This window comes from Pectinophora gossypiella, chromosome 23, assembly GCF_024362695.1.
Source record: "Pectinophora gossypiella chromosome 23, ilPecGoss1.1, whole genome shotgun sequence".
Taxonomy (NCBI): Eukaryota; Metazoa; Arthropoda; class Insecta; order Lepidoptera; family Gelechiidae; genus Pectinophora; species Pectinophora gossypiella.
This window is the reverse complement of record NC_065426.1, coordinates 8,797,371-8,825,131: the sequence shown is the minus strand read 5'-3', so window position 1 is coordinate 8,825,131 and position 27,761 is coordinate 8,797,371. Positions and strand designations below refer to the sequence as shown.

Sequence of the window (27,761 nt, the reverse complement as noted above, 5' to 3'; positions counted from 1 at the left end):
TTGATGGCAACATTATCAGCGTCCGTTTAAAAACGAATATTACAGTTACAAGTTTTTCCAATTCCAATTCCAAAAAAAATATAACTGTGTATGTTCTTAAAAATATATTTTATTAATATGACTGATTTTAAATTTGCACCAGAGAGCACTCACTACATGGCCGGGAAAATGGTAGCGCTGAACTCACCGGCCGTTTCGTCTGTCAGTCTTGTTTTGCGGGTAGTACCAACTAAAAGAATAACAGCAGGGCCTTCTTGCAAATGAAAGAACGCATTGTTTATCACCGATTGTCCCTTCAAGTTATTTTTTTTTTCGCTATCCCAGTTAATTACTTGAAGTGGTACAAGATGGAGGTTTTACTTGCAACTTTTATTTATTTTACACCAGCTTTGTACCCGCGAGTTCGCGTTGACTTTGTTAAGACTAAAATGTTGGCAACCCAACAAATTTATTTTTACAAATATTTTACTATGGCAACTTTAGGTCGCTCTACTGAGATAAATAGATAAAATACTTTTGCAGAGTGGACACAAGATACAGAAATGTCGTACACAAACGTTGTACTTATTATTACCTACTTAATTAAAATTTTAATATACTTAATCAAAAAGAATAAAAATATTTTTGGTAGTACCTATTATATGGCATATTTTATAATTTGTCTTTGACCCAGTCAAATACCTTATTAGGCGTGCCTTATTAGGCTTATAGGCATGAGTTTATGTATGTAGGGTGTTAGTGTATTTAGATACATAAACACAGATACATACATACATACATAAACATACATAGATAGATACATACATAAACTCACGCCTATTTCTCACCGGGGTAAGCGGAGACTATAGAATTCCATTTGCTTCGATCCTGACACACTTCTCTTGCTTCCTCCACATTCATCAATCGCTTCATACACGCACGCCGCGCCGGTTCAGAGTAGATCGTACGGAACCTTTTCTAAGGACATCTCCAATTTGGTCAATGTACGTCCTTCTATGCCTTCTTTGCCAGCACTACCACCAACCTTCGCTTTATAGTAAACTGCTTTCGTAATCCTATTATCCTTCATCCGCTCTATGTGTCCAAACCAACTTATCATTCCCTTCTCAATCTTATTCACTATATCATCTAAGTCACTGGAATAAATACCGCTATTTCCGTTCCACATCATCATAACCTGTGTCTATTTTATTTAGAACTTTTTTTTAAATCTCTAACTTCAATAGTTTTATAAAAGAAGTGTAGAACTTAGAGTATTTTTGTGCCACCGGCTCAGCTACAGTCGGACGGACAGAAATTACTTTCGTATGTATAATTATTATGGATTCAGATGATGTATTTAGCATAACAACCTCCTTTTTAATTACACTTGCATACATTTACGCCTTCAAATAACCATATCTACATTCCAAAACTGATATATTGTAGGTACTAAATTGGTAGTGACAGCACACTATTTAGACCGGGCGCGCACTACGAGTTTTTCGCCGCGCGGCAGAAAAGAGCAGCGGCATAATGTCGCACTGGAATACTGCGCCGCTGCGGTGGCTCTGCCGTCAAGTGCGCGCAATACAATTTAAAACTGTTTGGTACAGTACTACCCACTAGTAGTAGCTAATGTACCAGTTTTTAGCTTCCTACTTTGAAGACTACGAAAAGTCTCATAATATAAAATTTGACCCCGTCTTTGAAGGTGTTGGGGGAAGATTTCCAAAAACAAATAACGCACGATATTTTTGTTAGTCACAAATTAATAGACCTAGATAAATAGGGGGTTAGAAAGAGACAAAAGATAGCCTATGTCACTCTCTATCCCCTCAACTATCTCCACTTAAAAAATCACGTCAATTCGTCGCTCTGTTTTGCCGTTAAAGACAGACAAACAGACACACACACTTTGCCATTTATGATATTATTTAATTTAATTAATATTTAATACTAATTAAATACATATTAACGGGTTCTAAATAATAGAAGTAAGAGAAGTATTAAATATACATTGTTGTATGTTCACGCGGTTATTATCACAATTAAAACACATAATAGCGAGTTCTTACCGCGTTTAAAGTAAGGATATGAGACTCCCAGTCTCATAGTCGTAGTCTCAGCCTGTGGGAGTCTCGTATCCCTACTTTAAATGCGGTAAAACCCGTTATTATGTGTTTTAATTATGATAATAACCGCGTAAACTTAAAACAATGTATATTTATTACTTCTCTTCAGTTTATAATCAACATGTTAGTAACACTTTAGTGTGCGATCTTTAGATCGTTTTGTTTAGATATAATCACATTCAGTAATTGTTTATTGTAGTGAACACACAAATGCAGAGACATGAGATTTTACATTCTCATATTAATATTTTATTTAGGTGAGTGTAATAAATATTTACTTAACTTAAACAAATAATAAGTAACTAATAAATAAGAAATATGAATAATTTAAATATACATTGAACAGCCTCCGTGGCCTAGTGGTTAGAGCGTTAGGCTCACGATCTGGAGGTCCAGGTTCGATTCCCAATGGGGACATTGTCGAAATCACTTTGTGAGACTGTCCTTTGTTTGGTAAGGACTTTTCAGAAAATTGTCCGAAAAAGTAAGATGATTCCATGCTTCGGAGGGCACGTTAAGCCGTTGGTACCGGCTATTAGCCTCATTGGGGCAGCGTGGTGGAGTATGCTCCATACCCCCTCCGGTTGATTGAGGGGAGGCCTGTGTCCAGTAGTGGGACGTATATAGGCTGTTTATGTATGAATAATTTAGCGATGAAGGAAACACATCGCGAGGAAACCCATATTTGCGAGAAATACATTTTCGGAGGTTTTCCCTTCGCGGGTTAGACGGTCAGACAGGCAGTCGTTTCTGTAAACCGGACCTGTCAAATCAGGTTAGGGAAGCCGACCCTCTGAAAAACGGGATAATGCTAGAGAGATGATGAAATAGGAAATATTAATAAGAGCCGTGATAGTCCAGTTGGATGAATGCTGGACTCGGACTTTGAGGTCTTAGGTTCGACTTCAGCACGGGCTTAAACCAACATTTTCGAATTCGAATTAATGTTTGGATGTTAAATTATTATCACGTGCTCAGCTGAAATTATTATCAAGTGGAATTTCCTGACAGAAAATTCATGTTTTTTTTTTCAATGATATTCAATTTCATATTTTTGCGACGGAAAATCCCACTAAATAACAACTCGAAATTATGGGCTGAAATGGCAACGCAGGGTGGGATGACGTCAGCTGGGCTAACCTTGAAATGCTAGCTGTCAGTTTTTAACATACCTGGTTTTCTTATACCATGTCACATCACAACCCACACGATAGAAGAAGACCGATTCTGTTAGAACCGTGGTTCCTAACCTAGGGGTAATTACCCTCAGGGGTAAAACGGAGATTCTAGGGTGGTAACACGGGATGGCACGAAATAGTATTATAACTCTTGTTACATTAAAAACAAAAGCCAGAAACCGTCTGAACGTTGAGCATGACATGAGATGCGCGTTGAGTGAAACAGAACCTAATATTGTCAAACTTGCGAATGCAAAGCAATTTCAACCTTCACACTAGTTAACTCCGAGATTTATATATTACTTTACTAGTTACCTAAACGTGCATTTTCTTACTTACATAATAAACATTCGTTCGAATTTGTGTGGTTTTAATTATTTTAAATTAGGGGTAAACTCAATTTCCATACTTGTTCACAGGGGTAGTGACATTAAAAAGATTGGGAACCACTGTGTTAGACCAATGTGACAGGCCGGGAAAATGTAGTGTAATGATGTGTCGCACTTGTATCCTTCATTTTGTAACTTTTTTTCAGCAAAACATGGTGTGGCGGAGTTTTTCTACAAACCCTCACCTACGGAACAGTTAGTTACAGGAGTGCCTAGAGGTATCAAAGTACCATGGATGGGAATATTAAGAGTCAAACAAAGTAAGTATTTTAACTTTATTCTTTGTTACCTACATATTGGTGCTAATTCCTGCAGACGCCATCTAATTTTATTTTTTTTGAAAAAAAAATGGACGGGTAATCGACAGACATAAAATTTATGGAATACACGTCAATTTTAAGCAGAAATCTAACACAACCGTCTAAAAATTTTACATCGGCCAATAACCCGACAGAATTAAGTAGACAGCAAACGTCAAACGGATTGCATAACAGCGAGATGCATATTTTATTCGCCCGGGTTATTCATTCGTTTTAAAATTAACTTGTTGACAATCATCCGTCCCTTTCCTTTTTGGCGGATAAGAAAATGACAGGTATAACTTAAAAAAAATTAGAAGGTGTCAGCAGGAATCGGGGCCATTGTACTTGTAGGTGCAGAAGTCCAATCAGTTTCTTGCAAAGTAATAAATTAACTGGTTGCACTTAACACCTCCTGCGGGCTTAGCACCGTAAGCGTGCGACTCTATCTCGCGTCGACATTACGTCACCCGTCACTCTCTCACAGTACTGCACAGAAAGAGACAGATGATCTCTGTCACGGCGAGAAAGAGTCGCGTGCTTACGGTGCTAAGCCCGCTGGTTACATGTCGTTTCTGTAATAGACCAAAAACATCTACAAAAACATATATTTTTTAATTATGACAATTAATGGTTCATAATTTCACCACTGTTTACAAATAATTCGCTGGGCTCAGTGACTACACCTTTGCTCTTTGATTGTACATTGACCAAATTTGAGATGTCCTTAGAAAAGGTTCAGTACGATCTACTCTGAACTCTACTCGGTGTGCGTGTATGAAACGATTGATGATTAAACGTTGTACCGGGTGAGAGCCTTCAGCGCTCCCCATTTGTCCGGCCAAGTAGTTAATGCCATCTGCGGCAAATCTACAATAAGTCACGTAAAAAAAAAATCTCCCCGGTGTTATCCCGTTTTCGCAAGGTCCGCTAACCTAACCTAACCTGAAGATTTGACAGGACCAGATTTTTATAGAAGCGACTGCCTGTCTGACTTTCCAATCTACGTCGTTGCCTACTTCACTGTTTTATATTTATGTATTTTGTTATACTAATATCAGGTATAAACGCGGATTAATTGGATTAAATGTATCTTTCATCCATGTGTGTAAAACTTGTTGTGTGCAATACAGTATATTTGTATTAATTTATTAAAAAGATGTGGCTCTGTCCACCCTAATACAAACTTGGGCGTGATGGATGTGTTTTTTTTTCAGCTTTCCCTTTGACCGATGCGGTAGCGAATGTAATCCTCATTACAAGAATATTCGCAATAAGCAATGCAAATGAAATCCACGACTTAGACGAAATTACTATGAGGTAAGAATAGTCATCATCTGCCTACATAAACAGCCTATATACGTCTCACTGCTGGGCACAGGCCTCCCCTCAATCAACCCGGGGGGTCATCTGCCTAGCGTTCCATTATCCATATCCCATTTTCCACGGAATAGAAGAAAATGAGAAAGAAACAGTGAGAGTCAAGAGTTCTATACGTATAATTATTCTTTATTGTATACTGTAGTCACACCCCGAACACTTCATACAAACAACCTCAAGACATGGCTTGCACAAAAATGTTTTTATGACGTCAAAGAATTTTTGAATGAAAACTAAATAGTTATTTCATAGACCTACTTATTCATTGTATATATTCTTTAATATTTTTTTTATTTTTTATTGTTATTATTATTCTTATTATTATTTTCTTTCTCTTATGTTATAATGAAATATGGTGTGAAATGAAATATCATTGCCTGTGTAAAATGTGTATATGCCTGCAAAGGCAAAATTTAGTGAGACGTAATTTGCAACTATAACTGCAAATATTATCTATAACTGTACCTAAATTTATGCACAATAAAAATCTTTATCTTTATCTCGTTTTACATAGACACTACACATTGACATTATCGTACACGCGCATCTGTGTGTGATGATTCAAGTCTTAACTATGTCCGAGAGGGTGAGGTAAACCTAGCTCAGACGCTGGTGGGGAGCGGGGAGTTGTCGTTCTATACGTAGTATTATTCCTTATTCTACACTGAAACAACTGTACTACTGATTTCCAGAAACAAAACTTCAGTGCATTTCTATAGCGACCCCAAAACCATATGGAAATGTTACGTGGAAGATTTCATCCTCCACCCAGAGTTCTCGGCTGGGAAGATCAATACCATAGGACTGATACACTTAGGGACTGAGCAGAAATTACTAGGGTCCATATGTAAGTATTTTCTTACAACAACATAAACAGGCTATACACGTCCCACTGCTGGGCACCGGTCTCCCCCCAATCAACCGGAGGGGGTATGGAGCATATTCCACCACGCTGCTCCAATGCGGGTTGGTGGAGGTGTTTTTACGGCTAATAGACGGGACCAACGGCTTAACGTGCCCTCCGAAGCACGGATTCATCTTACTTTTTCGCACAATCAGGTGATAAGTTATTTTCTTAATAACAGTATAACATACCATCACGTCTTCATAGGTAGGTAGATTTGTAGTATCTGGGGAATTCAATCCCGATTCGAGATTGCAAATTCGAGATCCCGCGGGATTGAAAATATCAATCCGCGAGATCCCGAAATTTTCGGAGTCGAATTAATAAAAATATGTAAAGTTAGGATGGCTGAAAACAATGAAAACTGCTTGTTTGTGATAGTGAGGTTAATTAAAACATTTTTTGTTATAGAAAACAAAGATCTTTATTCTTCCATATTACTAATTAAGTAATTAAGTTTTCTTTGGAAATCAGCATAATCAAAACAAAAAGTATGTCTCAAGGAGATTCGCCCAATCCCGTCAATCTCGAATGGGATCTTGCGAGACACGAGATCTTGCGAGATCAGGATGCGCAGGACGCCCAACTGGGCACCCTCAGGCCTGTTGCCTTAGTTTGTACCGGGTGAGAGCCCTCAGCGCTCCTCATTTGTCCGGCCAAGTAATTAATGCCATCTGCAGCAAATCTACAATAAGTCCCGTTAAAAAAGGGTGCCTTGTTTAACACTTTCAAGGACAGAACGTCTAATGACGTTCCGATTCCAAGGTGTCATACTATCTATTATGAACCATCAATGACCCACGGTCTCTGCCTGTGAAAGGGTTAAGTAAATGCTTTCTCTCTGTTTTATTTTTATATGCATTGTTAACAGGGAAACCAGTCGCGTGGCCGCCGACATATTTTAACGCTAAAGATGTTCAGAATATATATACTGTCAGCTTCTCAGATCGTAAGTCATTAAAGTTTAATTCAAAACACCTTATTTTACACAGACACTACACATTCACGTTATATAGGAAAATTCCATTTGATATCGACTCAGAATCATGGTCTGAATCATTGCTCAAAGTTTTCGTTACGATGTCTATAACAACCTGTATAATATATAGTCCATCATCGTGGAATTGCCGTTATCCCTGTTGGCTAGATTATTATTATTAATAGCCCTCAATGTCCCACTGCAGGGCAAAGGCCTCTCTTCCCTTCTTCCACTCCCCATTCAATCATTCATTCATTCTTCTTCTTTCTCTCTCTTCTTCTTTGTCCCCAGCTTGTTCGTCCCACCGTTGTATTGTCAAGATACGCGGTAATATACATACATACATACATACATACATAAACTTACGCCTGTTTGCCATCCGGGTATAATGAGACTATGGAGTTCCATTTGCTCCTGACATATTAAACTCTTCTTTTCTTAAAGAATTTCATTTTCTTTTTCAGAAACAAGAACCCTAGAACAAGTTGTGTACAAGATGGAAACCGTCGACTTCATTAATTGTACAGATACTTACATAAAAGAAGGGGTAAGACTAAATTAAGAGCCATATCTCAACGACACCATGATAGCGCCGAAACAGGAATATGAACCACTCAACAGTGCTGGGCAGTAGCACTGTTGAGTGTTGCATATTCCTGTTGTTGCACATTTGAGCTTCTAGTTTTTATCTTCATTTGCAGTGGCAATGATAAATATGTATGGGATTTATATAAGGTGACATAACAATGCCATTGTTTTTATCTCTGTCACTGTCGTAATCATTTGCAAGTTGGCTAAGGCCCCTGATTATACCTGAGACCTTATCATATGAAAAATAGGGCAGTAGTTTCCCTCTTGCCTTCCGCCCCGCAGTACTCTGTCTGACGCAAGTAGGATGGCGCCCAGAGTAGTCTATTACAAAGCCATACTACGACTCCTGTCCTCCGCCTCTGAATAGTACTGACAGTTACTGCTGCCCTCTGTCAGGTTCCAGGTTACAGTCCCTGTGACTTGCCCCATCCGACCCACTTGAGACCTATCGTGTTGTTTTTATTTTCAGTTGAGCTTCCCAACGATATGGCCGAAGTACTACACTTGCTTCAGAGCCTCAGAACAACTTGAAACTTGCGTTTACGATGCTGGAATGGCAGCTGCTACCAACACCACCGGAGATTGGACCTTAGTAAGATATCTCTAAAGGAAATCATCGGCTGTCCATACCTCGCCCAGCCCAGATGAGAAATGCTGGCTAGAAATAAAACCGAAAACCGAATAAGTATCTTTATTATTAGGGTTGGGAAAAGAAGTGACGTAGCCCCCATTGCGGTGGGAGGTACCGGTCAAGGATGTGTGCTGAGGTGCAGTCATTGTGACCGTACATTCAGCTCGCGACACCAAACACTTGGTCGACGATTTCCCTCAATCAGCGTTTATCGCTATCGACCCACTAGGGCGATCAATTTTTTCAAATATTTTTCCTCTCAGACGACGCCCTGAGCCGAGGTTCGACCCCAACTGAGCACCCTCAGGCATGTTGTCTTAAACGTTGTACCGGGTGAGAGCCTTCAGCGTTCCCCATTTGTCCGGCCAAGTAGTTAATGCCATCGTAAGTCTGGGGCCAGGAGCAAACCCATCAAAGGTAAAAAAGAAATCCATCTGTGTTACTCTTTCAGATAGGCATAAGTATCTACGGCCCTGGGTGTTCGTTTCCGGCGCGGTTCATAGAATTCTACCCATACATACCGTGGGTTCAAGGTGTCCTCGAGAGTAAAATGCCCGAACGCATTCAATACACCAGAAGACAAGATGATACAACAACTGACAACTTTATAACGACCTCGAGACAGGACCTCGATAAGGATATCATGAGTAATCTCAATGTGACCATTGCTATGGATACAAGTAAGTCAAAAGACCCCTCCCCACTTCCAAAAAACTCCCCCATCCCCACTTAACCCCCCCCTTCACTTCCAAAAACTCCCCCCCCCCTTCCAAACCCCCCCCCCCTACTTCCAAAAAACTCCCCCATCCCCACTTAACCCCCCTTCACTTCCAAAAAACTCCCCCATCCCCACTTAAACCCCCCCTTCACTTCCAAAAACTCCCCCCCCCCCACTTCCAAAAACTCCCCCGAACACTTCAAAAACACCTCGTTTTACACTGACATTACACATTGACGTTATCGCACTACCGCATCTGTGTGTGTGACGTCTGACCATTTCCCTGAGACTGTATAGCATTAGATCTTAGTCTTTTGACATAGAATAAGAAGTATAGAACGGCAACTCTCCGCTCTCCATCGCGTCTAACGGTCTCCGTGGTCCAGTGGTTGAGCGTTAGGTTCGATCCGGAAGTCTCGGGGGAAATATCACAAAAAAAGGTAAACCTTGCTCAGGCGCTGGCAGGGAGCGGAGAGTAGTCGTTCTATACGTAGTATTATTCCGGCTTGCTCATTGTTAGGGGACAGGAAAATCCACTTGTTTTCAACTCAGAATCATGGTCTGAATCATTCCTCTCAGTATTTGTTACGATGTCACTAACACCCTATCTACTTGTATGGCTACTTGTATATGTGCAGGGTGTAAGTGACATCGTAACAAGTACTGAGGGGGATGATTCAGCTCATGATTCTGAGTTAATATCAAGAAACAATTTAAATAAAAAATGACTTATTTTTGAATCGCTCGCTTTCAACTCACGTTCGAAAATATAGAGTGTTAGTGACATCGCAACGAAAACTTATTTTCAGTTCCATACTTTTGCGATGGAAAATTCCACTTGATATCAACTTAGAGTCATGATCTGAACCTTCCACCTCAGTATTCGTTACGATGCTAACACCCTGAATATACCCATTTCATGTAGCACATCGGAACTTGTAATTTGCAAGATGAAACAGATATATTTTCGCACGCGAGATGAAGGCGGAAGATTCTAAAATAAAACTTCGTCTCCGTTTCGTTTCGCGTCACGTTGCACTGAATTGTTATCCTATTTTCCAGCTGAAACTAATAAAGAAGTCATCGTGTATGGCGATTGTAAAGACAAGAAAAATAGAGTATACGCCGATGATGGATACATAAAAATACGCCAAGATCTGGAAATCACAACTGCTTTATATTCGGTCAGTCAAGTAACTAACAACCAAATACTTAGACGCCTTCACTTCTCTAGCCATAGAGGCAGCCAATCAGTACTACTTTTACTACGTCCTCAAGTCGAGGACGTCAATATCAACTTAAAATACCAAATGCTCAGCTGAGGCTGAGTCGAGTGGAGGAAGAGCAGTTCAGCTGAGGGTCGTAAGATGGTGTGGATAGTGAAGCGACGCTCACATTAAATTTCTATGTATCTTTTCCCGTCTTTCGTTTAAAATCCGGAACCAGGCTTCGTCTATACGTCAACACGCGCGCGCTTACGTTCCAGCTCAAACGGCATTCTGAGCGTGTTGACTGATAGGTGGGACTCCCCACTGCTGGGCCACTGGATGCGCGCTTACATACTGAAGTGAACTTGCAGATACCGGTGACCAGGCGGTGGGAACCTGCTTATTAGTAATGTGTTGAATTAATGTGTACTTTTCTTGTTATTTATAATTGTCGAGCCGTGTCGTGTTTTTTTTTTTAAATCGTTCTATAACTAACACTAGATTAAGTTGTTTATTGCTTGTTACTAACCACTATAGAACATGTCCGAAATAAACTATTTTCGTGTGCCTTGCAACCGTCGACCAGAGACTTCCTCCACTGGTGACGTTGCCACAAAAACGCTGTATAAATCATCTGATCAAGACGTAAACGCCTATGATGCGAACAGTAAGTATTTTGCTTTATTTGTTTGCAGGTATCCATATCTCTACAAGATTTGAACTTAACGTGTATCACAACATTTATAAAGTGCAAAAGGAAAAGTAAAACGACGGTGTTGATGCGAAAAGGGTTTGGGCAGGAAGATATACATTTTCTCGTACAACGTGTACCACAATACAAAATAGGAACGAAGGAATATGCTGAGAGAGTGTTGTTCATAAAAGGTAGTTTTTTTTTATTACATACATACATGCATAAACGTCCCACTGCTGGGCACAGGCCTCCCCTTAATCAACCGGAGGGGGTATGCAGCATACTCCACCACGCTGCTCCAATGCGGGTTGGTGGAGGTGTTTTTTACGGCTTATAGCCGGGACCAACGGCTTAACGTGCCCTCCAAAGCACCAAACAATCATCTTACTTTTCGGACAATCAGGTGATTCAAGCCTGAAAAGTCCTTACCAAACAAAGAACTCACAAAGTGATTTCGACAATGTCCCCATCGGGAATGGAACCCGGACCTTCAGATCGTGAGCCTTACGCTCTAACCACTAGACCATGGAGATAGTTTTTATTATTATTATCAAATTCTTTATTCAGGCAACTAGGCTCACGCATTGCATTACATTACATTAAATAAAATATAATTAAATAATTTAATTAACATAAAATGGTTAGTAACTCCCTATTCTTACCCTGTCTTTTAGTTTTAGACGGCGATACCGCTCACCTATCACGTTGATCTAACAGAAAACTCAGAATAATGGCCTGAATCATTTCTCTAAGTTTTCGTTACGATGTCACTAACACCCTGTATTTTTTTAGGTAGTTATTTGGCTCTGGCTAACATGCCTGTAGTGACGATATGGTTCAAATTTGAAATAGTAGCCTCTGCCTTTATAAAGGTTAACTTCTACGCAAGACACGAACCACCTGCTGTTCTTCGAACAAGTAAGTTTTTTTTTTCTTTTTGACTATCGTCATTGTGGTGTCGTAAGATACAAGGTATCCACAACTACAAAAAAGTATGGGTAACAAATAAAAACTATATTATATATTGGTAATTTGGTTAAAATGCAAAGCACGCAATGTTGACTGCACGTCCTTCCCGCATGGCCGGTAAGATAATACTGAGCTGACAACGCTGCCCCCACCACACACACTAATCATACACACACACACACGCACACACACACAACCACATCAACACACATTTATTGGTCAAATAAAGAACTATACCACAACCCGAACACTTCATACAAAACAACTCAATTTAAAAATACACTACACATTGACGTTATCGTACACGCGCATCTGAGCGTGTAACGTCTGACGCCACACATACGATTGAAGACTAAAGTAAGACCGAGTGGGGGTGAGGTAAACCTAGCAGCCACTGGTGGGGAGCTGAGAGTTGCCGTTCTATACGTAGCTCTATGACATGGTGTAAGTGACCTCGTAATGTATACTCTGGGGGATAATTCGGCTCATGAATCTGAGTTAATATCAAGTGGAATTTTTCATCGCAAAAGCGTATTATAATTGAATATAATGTAAATAAAAAAAACTAAAAATGAAACATGTATTTTGCGACGGAAAATTTCACTTGATATTAACTCAGAATCGTGAGCTGAATCATCCCCCTCAGTATTCGGCACGATATCACTAACTGTATAAAAAAAAAGATTTGTAAGTTTGCCTCCATTTTGTTTACAGAAAAAACAAGGCCCACGTATGCACCAATCATAAACAAACAATTCCAAACAAGGGGAACGAAAACACCAAGTGTCCTAAGAAAAATGGTCAAAAATGAAGATAATATACAACAGGATTACTATGAGCCGGAAACTGAACAGCTATCGTATCTTATTTAGCTTATCTGATACTGCTGCTGAGCTTAAGGGTGTAGGGACCCTAGTCGAGTTCCTATCCGTTACCTAGGTGGCGTACAGTCATGAGCAATATAATGTACCCACTTTAGGACTCTGTCGCACTAACATATTTGACATTTAGTGAGACTTACAGTTCAATTTGTCAAAAAAGTAAATGAGACATGGTACCAAAGTGTATACATATTAATACTCGTAACCGTACATATAAGTGTAAAACGTAAATAAATGTACCTAAGGGTATTAAAGTCTAGAGAAGGGAGATTTGTAATATAAAGAACTTTTATTAGAAATCAGTCATGTAACTGTAATTTTTAACAAAGAATTGCGAACGTTTGATGCTATGTAGCTACTTACACAGGCGTCACGCATGTGTGTGTGGCATTGAACGCATAAATCCTATTTTTACACAACTTCTGTCATTTAGGCCTTGTAAGCCGATAGGCCTTATTACCCGCAAGTAAATTAGTCTTTTTCTCATTTATCATTATTCTGAGGCTTCACTTTATTTGTGCCAGAAGAGGTAAAATAATAATGTTTTGTTATTAAATAAACATATTTACTAAGTTTCTGTATTTTATGTTACAAATAAACGTAAATAATCCATTACGAAACATTTTTTATATGTAGTTTCTAATAATATGTAATAAAAAGAGGATTTAATGGGAAGTTGTCAATAACTTCAGACTGAGAGAAAACCTGAAGAAAATTGGAAGAGTACTAGTAGGATGGAGTAGTACTTCATATTTTTTTTTTTTTTTGTAGGTTGTCTACACCTTCAAGTAGTGGCAAAAAGGTGTAGAGTTCATTTAGCTTAGTTTATCTATGACAAAAAAAATATTTCGATCACCGAATCCTGTGGCTACAATTACGCCATGTATTGTCGCCGAAAACTATATAGCGAGGGTCCCAACATTCTTAAAGCTGGAAGCAAACTAAAATTCTTCTGTATCTACTGTATGAGCTCACTGAATTTCCGGTTTTATTCAGGAACTTTCCAGACTAAGTTCCCCTAAAAAAAAGTATACTTATAGGTCCCGGCAAACTTCTTGAGTATCGACCTTGACTGCGCACAACCGAATTTTAGATCTCTTTGGTGGTGCGGTACGGGGCGCGGGGGCGGGTGAATACCGCATTGACCGGCTATTGGTAGATCAGTCGATACTTCCCCCGCGCACTCTGTCTTCGTCCCTTTGACTCCCGAATACACTTGCGTGCAGTGAAACTGTCACGTTTTTGTTATTGCTCTTTTATTCGATTTTTTTGTTATTGCTCATTTTTTTAAGTTTAAGAATTAGTTACTAGCACGAGGTCTATGTCTACAGATCCAAAACCTAGCACTAGCTCTGGTATTGCTGGTTTCAATCTCATGGAAGGAATATCATACTTACCTGACGATTAGTTTTTTATTAAGTATAATAATATAATATAAGTTTTAATAAACTATAATAATATAGATAAGTTTAGTTTTATTTACATAATTAAATAATATATTTAATAATTGTTTTTTTTTTTAATGAAGTTAAGAAAATAATCAAAAGTTCATTTTTTTTTGCACGGAAGTGTACGTGCGCGAACTTTCCCCCACTACGACACTCGATGCTCAAGAAGTTTGCCGGGAGTTATACTATAGTTAAGTACCATATAAAATATTGTGACGGATTGACAATGTCACATCGCATAAACAAAGTCTGCAAGCAGAAACTTCTTTTTTTTTTGACGTGACTTATTGTAGATTTGCCGCAGATGGCATTAACTACTTGGCCGGACAAATGGGGAGCGCTGAAGGCTCTCACCCGGTACAACGTTTAAGACAACAGGCCTGAGGGTGCCCAGTTGGGCGCGAACCTCGGCTCAGGGCGTCGTCTGAGAGGAAAAATATTTGAAAGAATTAATCGACCCTAGTGGGTCGATAGCGATAAGCGCTGAATGAGGGAAATCGTCGACCACGCCGGCGGGGTCGGTATCGGGGTCCTGAAGTGTTTGGTGTCGCGAGCTGATTGGCTGCCTCTATGGCTAGAGTAATCGGGTCGTCGGGATCGTATATTACGTCCTTCGGACGCCGATACTTTTCAGTACCATCCCTAAGCGGAATGTACTCGGAAGCCGCAACTACCAGGGGATTTGGGTGGTGCGGAGCAGAATCGAAAAAACGTTTGGAAGCTAATTTCTGGAATGTCTTCGTAAATTCTTCCTTTTAGCGGCATCCTTTTCTGACGCATAACGTCCTTTTTTTTCTTTACTAGAATGGCCAGAGAGATTCTACCCGAGATTAATCGAGAAAAGAATTCTAGTACAAGACCATAGGGTATATAAGGATTGGAAAAGCAAGGAGCTAGTTCACTTTCTAAAGCGATTGGAGCAAGAAGAAGAAGTGAAAAAGTGAAAGTGAAATACAGTGTTTTAAACAGCGTAAAGTGCAGTGTCGAGTGCAGTTTTAAGACCAGTATTAGTGCAGCAGGACTACGAGTAGTATCATGTTTCGTGCTGTGTTCGAGTGTCGTTAAATAAAGTAAAGTGATGGTGACGGAGTTATACCACGAAGCCCTTTGCGGAAGCTGTACAGTGAATAAATTCGTTTCTCCTTGGACTCAGTCAGTTTCGTTCCAATCCCGAAACTCACTTCCGTAACAATATTTTCCTTATAAAATCGACGCGAACAAAGTCGCGGGCAGACAGCTACTTGGTTATTTATGAATTGTTTCATGATGAATTATAATTTTCAGTTGTTGATTGATCGCATAGCAAAACAATGAATGTTTATTAAATATTGTTGATTGTGTTGTCAGTTTAAATTTAATCTTCGGTTGAGAGGGCTGAATTTTTTTATGTATTTTCTTATTTATTTTTTTACCTTTGATGGGTTTGCTCTTGGCCCCTTCAACTCAAGCAAACTTAAGATCATGCGAGCTTGCGCAGAAGGTGCCTGTTCACTCTGCCCTTGAAAACACAGGAAATGCAGAAAACGACAAAGAATTCCACTCCCTAGCAGTGCGCATTATGAAGGACGATGCGAAGATCGAAGTAAATGGAATTCCATAGTCTCTGCTTATCCTGGTAGGAAACAGTCGTGAGTTTATGTATGTATGTATACCAGGCAATAGAGCCCAACAATTATTTTTTTGTATCGCTTCAGTGTTTAAATGTGGTTAGTGAGTGTGCGTTTGACCACAAACTTAGTTGGTAGTGATGTTGCATCTAAGAGCTATACAAAATAACTAATTACGTTAGAACTGCAAGCCTATTGCAAAATTGTAGCTAGGAAACAGTTTGTATGCGGTCAAAATTGTATCCAAACCGCAAACTAACTGTAATCCAACTGCAATCCAACTGCAATCCAACTATAATCTAACTGTAATAAAACTAAAAACCACATTCAGTGCAGTGCAAATGCAGCCCATCTGTAATGCCTCTTAAGATGGAGCATGCTTACCTATAAATTGCATATTCATTATTTTTAAAACTCTAAAGTATTTCTTTATTCAAATAGTTGTAACTTAGAAGAAACCAATGCATTCAAGATGTACATACTTCATAATGTTTTTATTTGGTAAGTACCTAAGTGGTTATTTGAAAAAAAAAAAAAAAAAACAAAAAATAATAGTGTTTCTCATATTTTTCTTAAAATATGTTTTAATAATTACGGCAAATAAAATATAGAAAATATTATCTTATAATCTGCGATACCAGAATGAGGTGTAAGCTTTTTGAAAAATTCGCCCAAAAGTTGCGAAAAATGGAAAAGAAAATCAACGCCCTAATACAATAATAAATATTATTTCAGGATATGTTTATACGCACACTTCAATAGATACAATGAAAAACATACCTGGATCGTCCTTTCCTTGGGTTGGGATTTTGCGAATACACCGTGAGTTCCATACTACTTTTTTTTAGACGTGACTTATTGTAGATTTGCCGCAGATGGCATTAACTACTCAGATACTTCATACAAAAAATCTATTATTCCTTATTTTATGACTAAAGTAAGGCCCCGAGAAGGGGGGGGAGGGTGGTACACCTTCGCGGACATAGTCATGTCCGCGATGGAAGCGGCGGAGAGGGAACGGGAAGACTCTGTCGACTCGCTCCCGATTCGCCGCAGGCGACCGGGAAGGCGGCGACGGGCGCACTTGGTCGCGATCGACCGAGCGCCGCCTTGATGGGGACCTGTGGACGGTGGTCGGGGGACCGCCGTGCTGTAGGGCTCCCCAAGTATTCCGGGCAGCCCTCGGTGGAGGGGGAGGCGCTTGACGCGCTCCCATGGGCGCTGGGCCCTAAAGGGCATCCGCCGGCGGGGACGCGGTTGTGTGCAATTGCGTTCCCGTATCCCCGCAACACGGCGGCAAAGAGGAACACCGTTGGGTTTTAGTGGGTATACCGGGTGGCGACACCCGGGGAGTCCCACATAACCACGTCGTCCCCCCGGGCGGCGTGGTATGCGTAACGCATTTCCCAACGTCAAAAAAAAAAAAGGCCCAGAGGGGATAAGGTCAGCGCCCGAGAATCGCTGTGGGGAGAGTTACCGCTCTATATATACAATTTGTAGCTGCCCTGTAGTAGAATTGGACGAATGAAGTGACATAGAATAGGGATTAATACTACGTATAGAACGGCAACTCGGCGCTCCCCACCATCGGCTGAGCTAGTTTTACCTCACCCCCTCGGTCTTACTTTAGTCTTCAACGGATGGACGTCAGACGTCACACACACAGATGCGCGTGTTGATAATGTCAATGTGTAGTGTCTGTGTAAAACAAGGTTTTTTGTATGAAGTATCCGGGGTGTGCTTTAGTCTTGAGACGTAGAGTACCGTATTCAGACTAAGAGGGAGCGCGCGAAATGTCTGTCTCACTCACACTTACGCGTCAGGCGGCGCAAGGTAAGAATGAGATGAAGTATCCGGGGTGAGACTGCAGTTTTAATGCGGTTCGCATGTAAGCGACATGAGTCCGTGCTTCAGAAGGCACGTTAAGCCATTGGTCCCGGGCCACTAGCCCAAACACTGCCACCAACCCGAAGTGGAGAAGCGTCGTGGAGTAAGCTCCATCCCCTTCGAGTTGATTGAGGGGAGGCCTGTACCTAGCACTGGAACTTATATGGGCTGTTCATGTTATGTTGTAAAGTATTAGTCCTTTTTCAGGCAACAGGATGAAAGCACACGGTAACGTAGGAATTATCCTCATAACCAGAGCAGTCGCTATTGGAAACGCAAAAGAGATATCCAAAATAGATGTCCATACCATAACGTACGTATCGATAAAAAAAAAATTCGAGAAGAGTCGAATCGAACCCCGGTACTGGACTTGCACCAATGAGTTATTAATTTATCTTAAGCATAGTTTTCACTAACACAGTTGGCTCGACCATTTTAAACGGCGATACGGCTCACCACCTGTCACGTTGATGTAACAGAAAGCTTTGTGAGGTGCGGGTACGTTTATCTAGCGATGGATGTATCTCTGACTACCCTAATTGGGATATACAGTCCGGTACCGGGGTTCGAAGCAATCCGATAAACCACAGGACCACCAAGAATTTCACCTTCAAAGATGACCAATTTATCAACAATCAATAATACTTTATTGCACAACAACATTTACAAAGGACATAAACATACGAATAAAACATAAGCACAATAGGCGGCCTTATAAGCACAATAGGCGGCCTTATTGCTAAACAGCATATTCTGCCAGGCAACCTTAGGGTGAAAGAAGATTATTCATTGGTGCACAGGCTGGTGCAATAAACATATAATGATACCAACATAACTAAAAAATAATAATAAATAATATAATATACTTATCTAAAGAAATAATATAAAAAATATATCACACAGATATCATCCAAGCCGTGTCCGGCGAATGCGACTCTTAAATGTCTATTCCAGGTCGATGTTATGATAGGCTCTAATGTGGCTAGCAAAGCCTATACAATATAATACATATAAGGAGAATAAGAAAACCACTTCCAGGTTATGCCTGCAGGAAAAGCGCCTTCACTCAATTTATTTATTTTACAGTAAATCAACAAAGGCGGAGTTTCTCGTCATGGGCACCGCTTTCAACTATAAAATCAAGGACTACATTATACATCCAGAGTATTACCAGGGGAGGGTTAATACCATCGCTATAGTCAATATTGTTGATGACGAGCGGGATGCCCCGAAATGTGAGTACAATCAGTTACGAATCATATTCAAATTTCAAATCCCGGTTCCGGTTCAAATCCAGCACAGGCCTAAACCAATGATTATCGAATTTGTTTTCGAATTCATATTTGGATCATAAATGACTATCACGTGCTCAGCGGTGAAGGAAAAACATAGTGAAGAAGCCCACGTTTCCGAGAAAAGTATTTTCGGAGGTATGTGACCTAACCTGTATTAGGCTGGTTTTCCCTTCGCGGTTTGGAAGGTCAGACTGGCAGTTAGGTGGCAGTAAATACCGGACCTGTCAAATCGTCAGGTAAGATAAGTGGACCCTGTGAAAAATGATAATATAATGATGCAAATTAAAATTCAAAAATATCTTTATTCAGTAGGTAACATAGTTACGTTTTGAATCGTCAAAAAAAGCCGGGGAAAAGAAGCTGCAAGAAAAACCTCGCACAGGGCCTTAGACGTTCTTAAAAAATATATGTTACACAATTTAGTAATTTGGCTGTCTAATATCGAATCGGTTCGAAACGCGTTGGCGACATATCACAAAATACATTTTGTGAGCCCTGGTTTGGTTAGGACATTGCAGGCTGATCAACCGTTTCTCCAAAAGGAAAATGGTCCGTGCTTCGGAAAGCACGTTAAGTCGTTGGTCCCGGTTACTGCTTACTGACGTTGGTACATACTCATTATACTGAAGCTCGACCGCATCATGATGAAGCTCTCTGTGTTTTGATAACACCACTGTGTTCTATTTATCGGGTGATTCTTCTCAGCACCCAAATAATCATAGTGATATAATAAAAAAAACGAATAAATAAGATAAAAAAATCTGTGTGTTGTGTTATTATACTTACTTCTCTGATCAACAGGGCAACCTATACTTTGGCCAAGGGAAACGTTTTCACCAAAGAAAATACTTTATGCTGTGGGATATGTTGTTTGTAAGTAATTTACCTCATATTATTTATTATATTTTTTTCATACATACATATTTAAACTCACGCCTATTTCACACTATGGAATTCCATTTGCTTCGATCCTAACACACTGCTCTTGCTTCCTCCACATTTATCAATCGTTTCCTACACGCACGCCGGTTCAAAGTAGATCGTACAATACAATACAATACAATACAATACAATACAATACAATACAATACAATACAATACAATACAATACAATACAATACAAATACACTTTATTGCACCAAAATAAAAAGAAATAATTACAAAAAGTCTCTTACTAAGTACATGGCAAATCGTACTAAACCTTTTCTAAAGACATCATCAATGTGGTTAATGTACATCCTTCTAGGTCTTCCTCTGCCAACACTACCATCAATCTTCGCTTTACATACCGCTTTCGTAATCATAATATTATCCTTCATTCGTTCTACGCGTCCAAACCAGCTTAGCATTCTCTTCTCAATTTTAGTCACTACATCGTCTTTTACACCACATCTCTCTTTTATCACACTGTTTCTCACTCTATCACTCAACGCAGCAGATGCTACACAAAGACCTCATTTCTACGGCATTATGAATCCCTGTTAACACAAGAGAAGAAAATACCTGTAAGAAAGAAAACCTGAAAAGAAAAAGATTAAAATTAGTAAAGAACCAAAATATACATAGCTAAAGTTATAAAGTATATATGTACTTACCGTGAAACCATTGTTTGTAATATCAAGAATTGATTATAATCGTGTTTGAAGACTTATTTGGAGTTATTATTGATTTCACCAAGCAGACAACCCAGCAAGTAGGAAGGTACTTAACAATCCCTTTTTTTTCCAGGGCCCGACTATTCTGAGCAAGAGTTGCATGTAATGATTACCGTGACCAATGAAACTTGTAAAGAATTCTATGTCGACGAAGAGGTGCTCAGATACTTTTTTCTTACCATATTTTTCGAAGATTATCCACGGAAATCTTCTTCTATCGTCTATGTTGTGAGGTGGAGTACTAACGTCAGGAGACTCCAATCGAGACCCCAATCGAGACCCCATTCGAGACCCCAATCGAGACCCCAATCGAAACCCCAATTGGGATTAGTCGCGAAATTATATTATGTATTGATTTTCAGATGGATGTGGAAATATTATGGCCTGTATACACGATATGCCTGAAAGAGACTACTGAGACCGCACCTTGCGTGTATGATGCTGGCATGGCTTTAGTCAGCTTCAATCACGGATTTTGGTATTTGGTATGACTAAGTTTTAATAAATACAATATATAAACTTACACCGCGAGTTCAACTATTCTTTTTCTTTAAGATGAATCTCAGAGCACGGACAAAACCATTCATGTATCATTCTTGTTGCAAGGTTCTGTAATAAGGTCCAACCGGATATAAGCAAAAAGACAAAAGGTCCTAGGTTCATTCCTAGGCGGTTATTCCCATGCATTTATATCTTCTGAATACTGACTCACACATGTGAGACGAGACAGTGTGTCTCAGTGTGTGAGACGTAAGTAGAAACAAAAAGACAAATATGTAGAATATAATTTCAGTTATTTGGCTGTTTAATATTAGTTCCTAGGCGGTTATTCCCATGCATTACTATACTATCTTCTAAATAGTGAGTCACTAATATATATTTTTTTAAGAACGTCTACGGCCCGTTGCCGATGATTTTCTTGCAGCTACTTGCTGCAGTTAGTTCCATTGGTTGAACTTATAGTTGAATTTCATGGAATAGAGCCTTTTCCTCGGCTATACAGGTTGTGAGAAGTTTAACACCTAAAACCCGTATGCCATAGCAAGCAAACTCTTAGGAAAGATTGGCATTCGACCACGGCTATATGGTAAACATCACTATGTGGAAGAAATTCAGAGAAATATTTTCTTGTTCATTACACTAATTTAAGAGCCACGCTTTTGTCGGTATAGCATTCTCCATTCTTGTCTACCAAAAGCCAATTCCTTTAATTCCTTATAAGACACGACGTTCGCCTTTAGTTCTATCTAAGCTCTTCTTGGTCTACCCCTTTCTCTTTTTCCTTGTAGATCCCCTTCTATGATGTTTTTAATAAATTCGTCGTGTCTTATTAAGTGTCCAATCATCTTTCCTCTTCTGTCCTCAATAACTCCCAATGTTTGCCTTTTTTCCCTTACTCTTACTAGCACTTCCTCATTAGTAACTCTTTCAGTCCAACTTAATCTTTCCATCCTCCTCCAACACCACATATCAAAGGCCTCGAGTCTTTTTGAGTCAGCGTCCACGTTTCACGTCCATAGAGGGCTATACTCCATACGAAAGATTTGATGCATCGTTTTCTGATTGCTTTGGCTATCTGAGTCTTGAATATGCACCCCTTGTTATTTTCTTGTTACCTTATCCATAAAGGTATTTTCGAGTTGTAGTTTGAGTTTGATGCTCTGAAATTCACCACTTACTTTCAGCTAGGTATGAGCATCCACGGCCCTGGTTGCGAAGTGCCATCTCGCTTCATAGACTTGCATCCTTACACCAACTGGATAGAGTCCAATATTGGAGTGCTGGATGCTGAGCAGAGACCACGAACGATTTCCGATGATGTCATACCTCCAGAGCCACATCTTGATAAAGACAGAGTGGTGATAAATTATGGAGAGCCTGGTACTATGGATTTGTACTTCTGTAAGTATTCCTTTTTTCCTGAGGTTGGAAAGACCGATGAACAACCTCACTAACTCTAGTGGGATATTATTCAGCCGGCAAAAATCCCATGGGGAGCCAATTGCTATTGCAAGTGATTTTTTATCAAAAGCTTCCGATGGGTTAAAAATGCCACGTTGAAACACATCATCCAAAAAGCTACAGTTGACATTTGCACATAGGTATAAAAGTAAGTGCGCATTGTCACCTGTAGCTTTTTGGATGATGTGTTTCAACGTGGTCTTTTTAACCCCCCGGATGCGTTTTATAAAAAGCACATGCACTAGCACTCCTTAGCACTTTTTGTATATTTGCTTTTTTTGTTTGTTTTTTTTTTTTGCTTTTCTTGGAGTGGAGAGACATTGTTCGGGACGTAGAGGGTGAAAAAGTAGGGAAAGACTTCTCAGGAGTGCGATCTTGAAGGCTAGACAAGATTAAACTAAATAACAATAATGATATACTATTAGATTAAAAATAAAATAATATAATAAAAATAATGATAATACAAAAGTCCGGGACTCCATAAATAGGCCCGAGATATGGACACGACAAACAAATAATAATTATAATTTTTATTTTATTTTATATATATATTTTTATTATTTTTAGTGCGAAAAGAACAGAAAATTTTCGACGAAATAATAGACCAAAAGGAATGGCAGAGTGGTACTTTTAGTTATAAATGCCCCAATTCTGCTGTACAGAATTATAGTGAAAGAGGGTACATCTATTCCTGGCCCAAACCTTCAGCTCATGCGTTGATTACTGTAAGTAAATTCTTTAATTCTTTAATTCTTTATTGGTGCAATCATGTGTACAAAGGTTCTTAAATTAATTATTTAGCACTTACAACATGACACCCCGTCGGGGCACTGCAAATTTTCTTTCTTTGATATATCAAAAAAAAATAGAAATAAAAAATAGAAGTAACTCAATCATACAATATAAAATAATATAAAATACAACAACAGCATCAGACATGATAACAAAGAGCATTTTAACTTAATTAAATGAATTTGTGGATCAAAATAATTATTTCGATTCTAAAAACTCCTGCAGATTATAATATTTTTTATTAATTAGGTAAGTTTTCAATTTTTGCACAAAGTCATTATATTTACTAATATCCGATATTTCTTTTGGAAGCTTATTATATATTTTTATCGCCATAATATGTGCATTCTTACTGTATAACTTCATATTTACTCTGGGAAGTATCAGTTTATCTGTACGTCGAGTCGTGCGCATGAAGCGATCATTATTGGATTTATGGAATAAGTGTTCGTTTTGCCGGACAAATTTTGAAATTTCTAAAATGTATATACCCGTTAGTGTAAGAATTTTTAGTTTTTGAAAATTTTTAGTTTTTGAAAAATAAAAATTTTCAAATAAATCTATATAATTATCATGAAAATATTCGTAAGAAAACCAGGTATGCTCAAAAGTGACAGCAACAGCAGTAATAATAAGTGCGACATTTTGTCACTTTTTCTATGACGTCACAGTGTGCTTTTTTCATACAAATTTCATAGTAATTTCATGTGTTGACGTTTAACAAAAAGTAACTGATTTGACTAGTAGGAAACTAATCTATTGTCTTTTAGGAAAATAGACAATTAGGACGCAATTTTCCCCCTATTCCCCGTAGTCTTACTGAGTAGTCTTACCAGTTGAACTACTGGGAATTTCCTTACTGTTTTTATTCAGATATCCTATTACGATATTTTCTACAACAACGTGAAGTGTATGAAGATAAAAGTTCGAGGAACAAAGAGAAGTCCAATCACATTCAACACGACAAAAGGCTTCATTCAAGAAGACTTAGAAATCTTCCAACGACTTGGGCCGAGTACACAATCAAAGGTTGTATATTATAGTATACATAACATAAACAGCCTATATACGTCCCACTGGGCACAGACCTCCCCTCAATCAACCGAAGGGGGTATGGAGCATACTCCACCACGCTGCTCCATTGCGGGTTGGTGGAGGTGTTTTCACGGCTAATAGCCGGGACCTAAGCCGTTGGTGCCCTCCGAAGCACGGAATCATGTTACTCTTTCGGACAATCAGGTGATTCAAGCCTGAAAAGTCCTTGCCAAACAAAGGACAGTCTCACAAAGTGATTTCCACCTCCAGATGGTGAGCCTAACGGTCTAACCACTAGACCACCGAGGCTGTTATAGTATAGTGTACTAAATACATATTTTTTAAGTGGTAATAATTAATAAACTATATAAACTATATATAAAATAATTACTAAACCCAATTTATTTTCAAGAATAATTATCAAATAAGACTAAAGAAAGAAATAACACCAAAGTGATCAAATTTATATAATATAAATAAAAAAAAAATACTTTGTATTCTTTTTATGTTTTACTATTTTACACACCCTCTCACACACACTCACGTACAACTACATTCCACACAAAGAGAGGACCTTTCTTTCTTTCTGTTTGTTTTTTTTTTTGTCTTTTTATTTTGTTAAGCCAGTCATTAAAAACTTTTGTATTTCTTTGTTTTGGAAACATAAGTGCGTAAACTAGCTAGCTTAAGTGACATAAATATCCAGGAGAGAGGCATCATAGGCTGTAATACAAGTATTCATATACTTAGTCAGCTATGGTACCTACCTATTTATACCTGTGTCCAAGACTAAGCTATTTTAAGGAAAAAATTGTACCTACTTTTTTGGCAATAAATTATTATTATTAATAAAAACCAAGACACACTTACAAACACACTTTTCATTTGAATTATAATCATCATCATCATCTCCCTAGCATTATCCCGTTATTCACAGAGTCCGCTTACCTAACCTGAAGATTTGACAGGTCCGGTGTTTTACAGAAGCGACTGCCTGTCTGACCTTCCAACCCGCGAAGGGAAAACCAACCCAATACAGGTTAGGTCATATACCTCCGAAAAGGCATTTCTCGGGAATGTGGGTTTCCTCACCATGTGTTTCTTCACCGCTGAACACGTGATAATCATTTATGATCCAAACATTAATTCGAAAACAAATTCGACAATTATTGGTTTAGACCTGTGCTGGATTCTAACCTGCGACCTCAAAGTGAGAGGCAAGCGTTCTACCAACTGGCCACCACGGCTCTCAACATCTTCTCTCTCTCTCTTTCTCAAGGGTGTCTCGGGAAATTATAGGTATTATATTATTACAATTCATAACAAATCCGTTTTTTTTTTTTTCAGATGCTCTCCTTAGATGAAAGATGGAGTAGGTTGGATTATCTCAAGTATCTCCACATTTGGTTAAAGGTCAGAGTCCATTGGAAGGCCTGGTATGAGATAGAGTTTGGAACTGGATACCTGAGTCATGTCATGAAGTTACCTACATGTATGTACCTAGTTATATAATATAGATAGTATACTCATTTGTTTATTTTTTGTGTTTCGGAGGTATGAGACCTAACCTGTATTGAGATTTCCCTTTGCGGGTTGGAAGGTCAGACTGGCAGTCGCTTCTGTAAAAAACCAGACTTGATAAATCTTCAGGTAAATCAAGCTGTGTGAAGGCATAACGGGAGACCACCGCTCTCCTCATCATTTGCTGCAAACTATCTCCTCTGCGATCCATAACTACTTTGACTCTCATCAAAATCTTCATTATATGCTCGTCTCCTAACATTCCCTTTCCTACACATCAGGGTAGGAACTAGCACATATTTATGAAAAGCCAGACATGATATTGTTACGGAAGTGGGCTTCCAGATTGGAAGGAAACTCAATGAGTCCAAGGAGAAACGATTTTATTCACTCATTCAAGCACAGGGCTTCGCGGTATAACTCCGTCACTGTCACTTCTCTTTATTTCGCGACACTCGAACGCAGCACGAAACACTACACTAGAACTGCACTAACTCTACGCTTAACACTGCACTTGACACTGCTTACAACACTGTCCTTCACTTCCACTTTTTCTTTACTTTCACTTTCCACTTACTTTAGAAACTGAACTGGCTTTCCTTGCTTTTCCTACTCCTTATATACCCTATGGTCTCGTACTAGAATTATCGTTTTTTTTTTCTCGAATAATCTCGGGTGGAATCTCCTTGACCATTTTAGTTAAGAATGACAAGGACGCTGCTATGCATCAGAAAAGGATGTTGATAAAAGGAAAAGAGAAATAGTGATTACTGTGACATTTTTTGTTTGCTCATAGCCTCAGACTTTCCCGAATGCATTGACGAGGCCTAAGATGGAGCTCGCTCGCCCAGAAGGTGCTTGTTCATTCTGGCTCTTGAAAGCACCCGGGTTGTATGCACTCGGAAATACAGAAGACGGCAGAGAATTCCACTCCTTTGTGTGAATAGTTGGGATATCCACCAAATAGGGATGGAACCCGGCTGTACGTCTGGAAGTCCGAAGATAAAAGGGGGATGATGGAATGAGCTCGTGTAGATCGCGGGCACATTCCAGAACTCTCTGATTGCGGAGTTTGTTCAATCAATCTAATCAATCCATCACAATACTAATCTTATTAACATTTCAGCGATAGAACTATCAACCGAATTCCCTGTACAAGAAGAATACACGCCACTGCAACCGTTCCAAATCATATATCCTATGAGTACAACAACATCGTCAACAGACGCAACGACGACAGGAAGGTATGATCAAAGCTACATTATTGTTGAAAGTTGAATATGCAGGGAAGACCGGAGGCGGTAATCGCATACCATCAGGTTCTGCGCATTTGCCTCCTATATTATAAAAAAAGTTAAACCACTCAATGATTAGTTGATGACCTTTTCATGTTAGACCTTAAAACTTTATTTCCAAAATTATTTCAGTCAATGCCGTGAAGATCAAGACAATCCGTGTTGCAGACGGCAAAATAGCAGTCGAAATGTTGCCTTGAATGTTCCTGGGTATGCTGGCAGGAGTATATACTTCGTGTGTGCTGTGGTAGTGTATATTCTGAACTAGGCTCGAGCTTAGAACTGTTAGAAAGAACATAGATACATAAACTCATGTCTATTTGCCACTG

General features: G+C 39.2%; 3 protein-coding genes across 3 annotated transcripts; all 3 read left to right on the top strand.

Moving 5' to 3' along the window:
- Positions 1-2,302: 2,302 nt before the first annotated feature.
- LOC126377542 (uncharacterized) lies at positions 2,303-13,447 on the top strand. The gene is made up of 12 exons (XM_050025334.1): positions 2,303-2,371; positions 3,828-3,941; positions 5,198-5,300; positions 6,053-6,207; positions 7,136-7,213; positions 7,708-7,790; positions 8,304-8,426; positions 8,917-9,145; positions 10,246-10,367; positions 11,087-11,276; positions 11,878-12,003; positions 12,769-13,447. The coding sequence occupies exons 1-12, from the start codon at positions 2,335-2,337 to the stop codon at positions 12,924-12,926; spliced, it is 1,518 nt and encodes a 505-aa protein (XP_049881291.1). The 5' UTR covers positions 2,303-2,334; the 3' UTR covers positions 12,927-13,447.
- A 3,031-nt stretch (positions 13,448-16,478) lies between these two features.
- On the top strand, positions 16,479-19,315 carry LOC126377471 (uncharacterized). Its single transcript, XM_050025205.1, has 5 exons — positions 16,479-16,491; positions 16,726-16,812; positions 18,085-18,190; positions 18,964-19,112; positions 19,251-19,315. Exons 1-5 carry the CDS (start codon positions 16,479-16,481, stop codon positions 19,313-19,315), a joined length of 420 nt encoding a protein of 139 aa, XP_049881162.1.
- Positions 19,316-22,518: 3,203 nt separating this feature from the next.
- LOC126377470 (uncharacterized) lies at positions 22,519-26,968 on the top strand. Its single transcript, XM_050025204.1, has 5 exons — positions 22,519-22,729; positions 23,357-23,514; positions 24,455-24,610; positions 25,964-26,108; positions 26,934-26,968. The coding sequence occupies exons 1-5, from the start codon at positions 22,519-22,521 to the stop codon at positions 26,966-26,968; spliced, it is 705 nt and encodes a 234-aa protein (XP_049881161.1).
- The last annotated feature ends 793 nt before the right edge of the window (positions 26,969-27,761 follow it).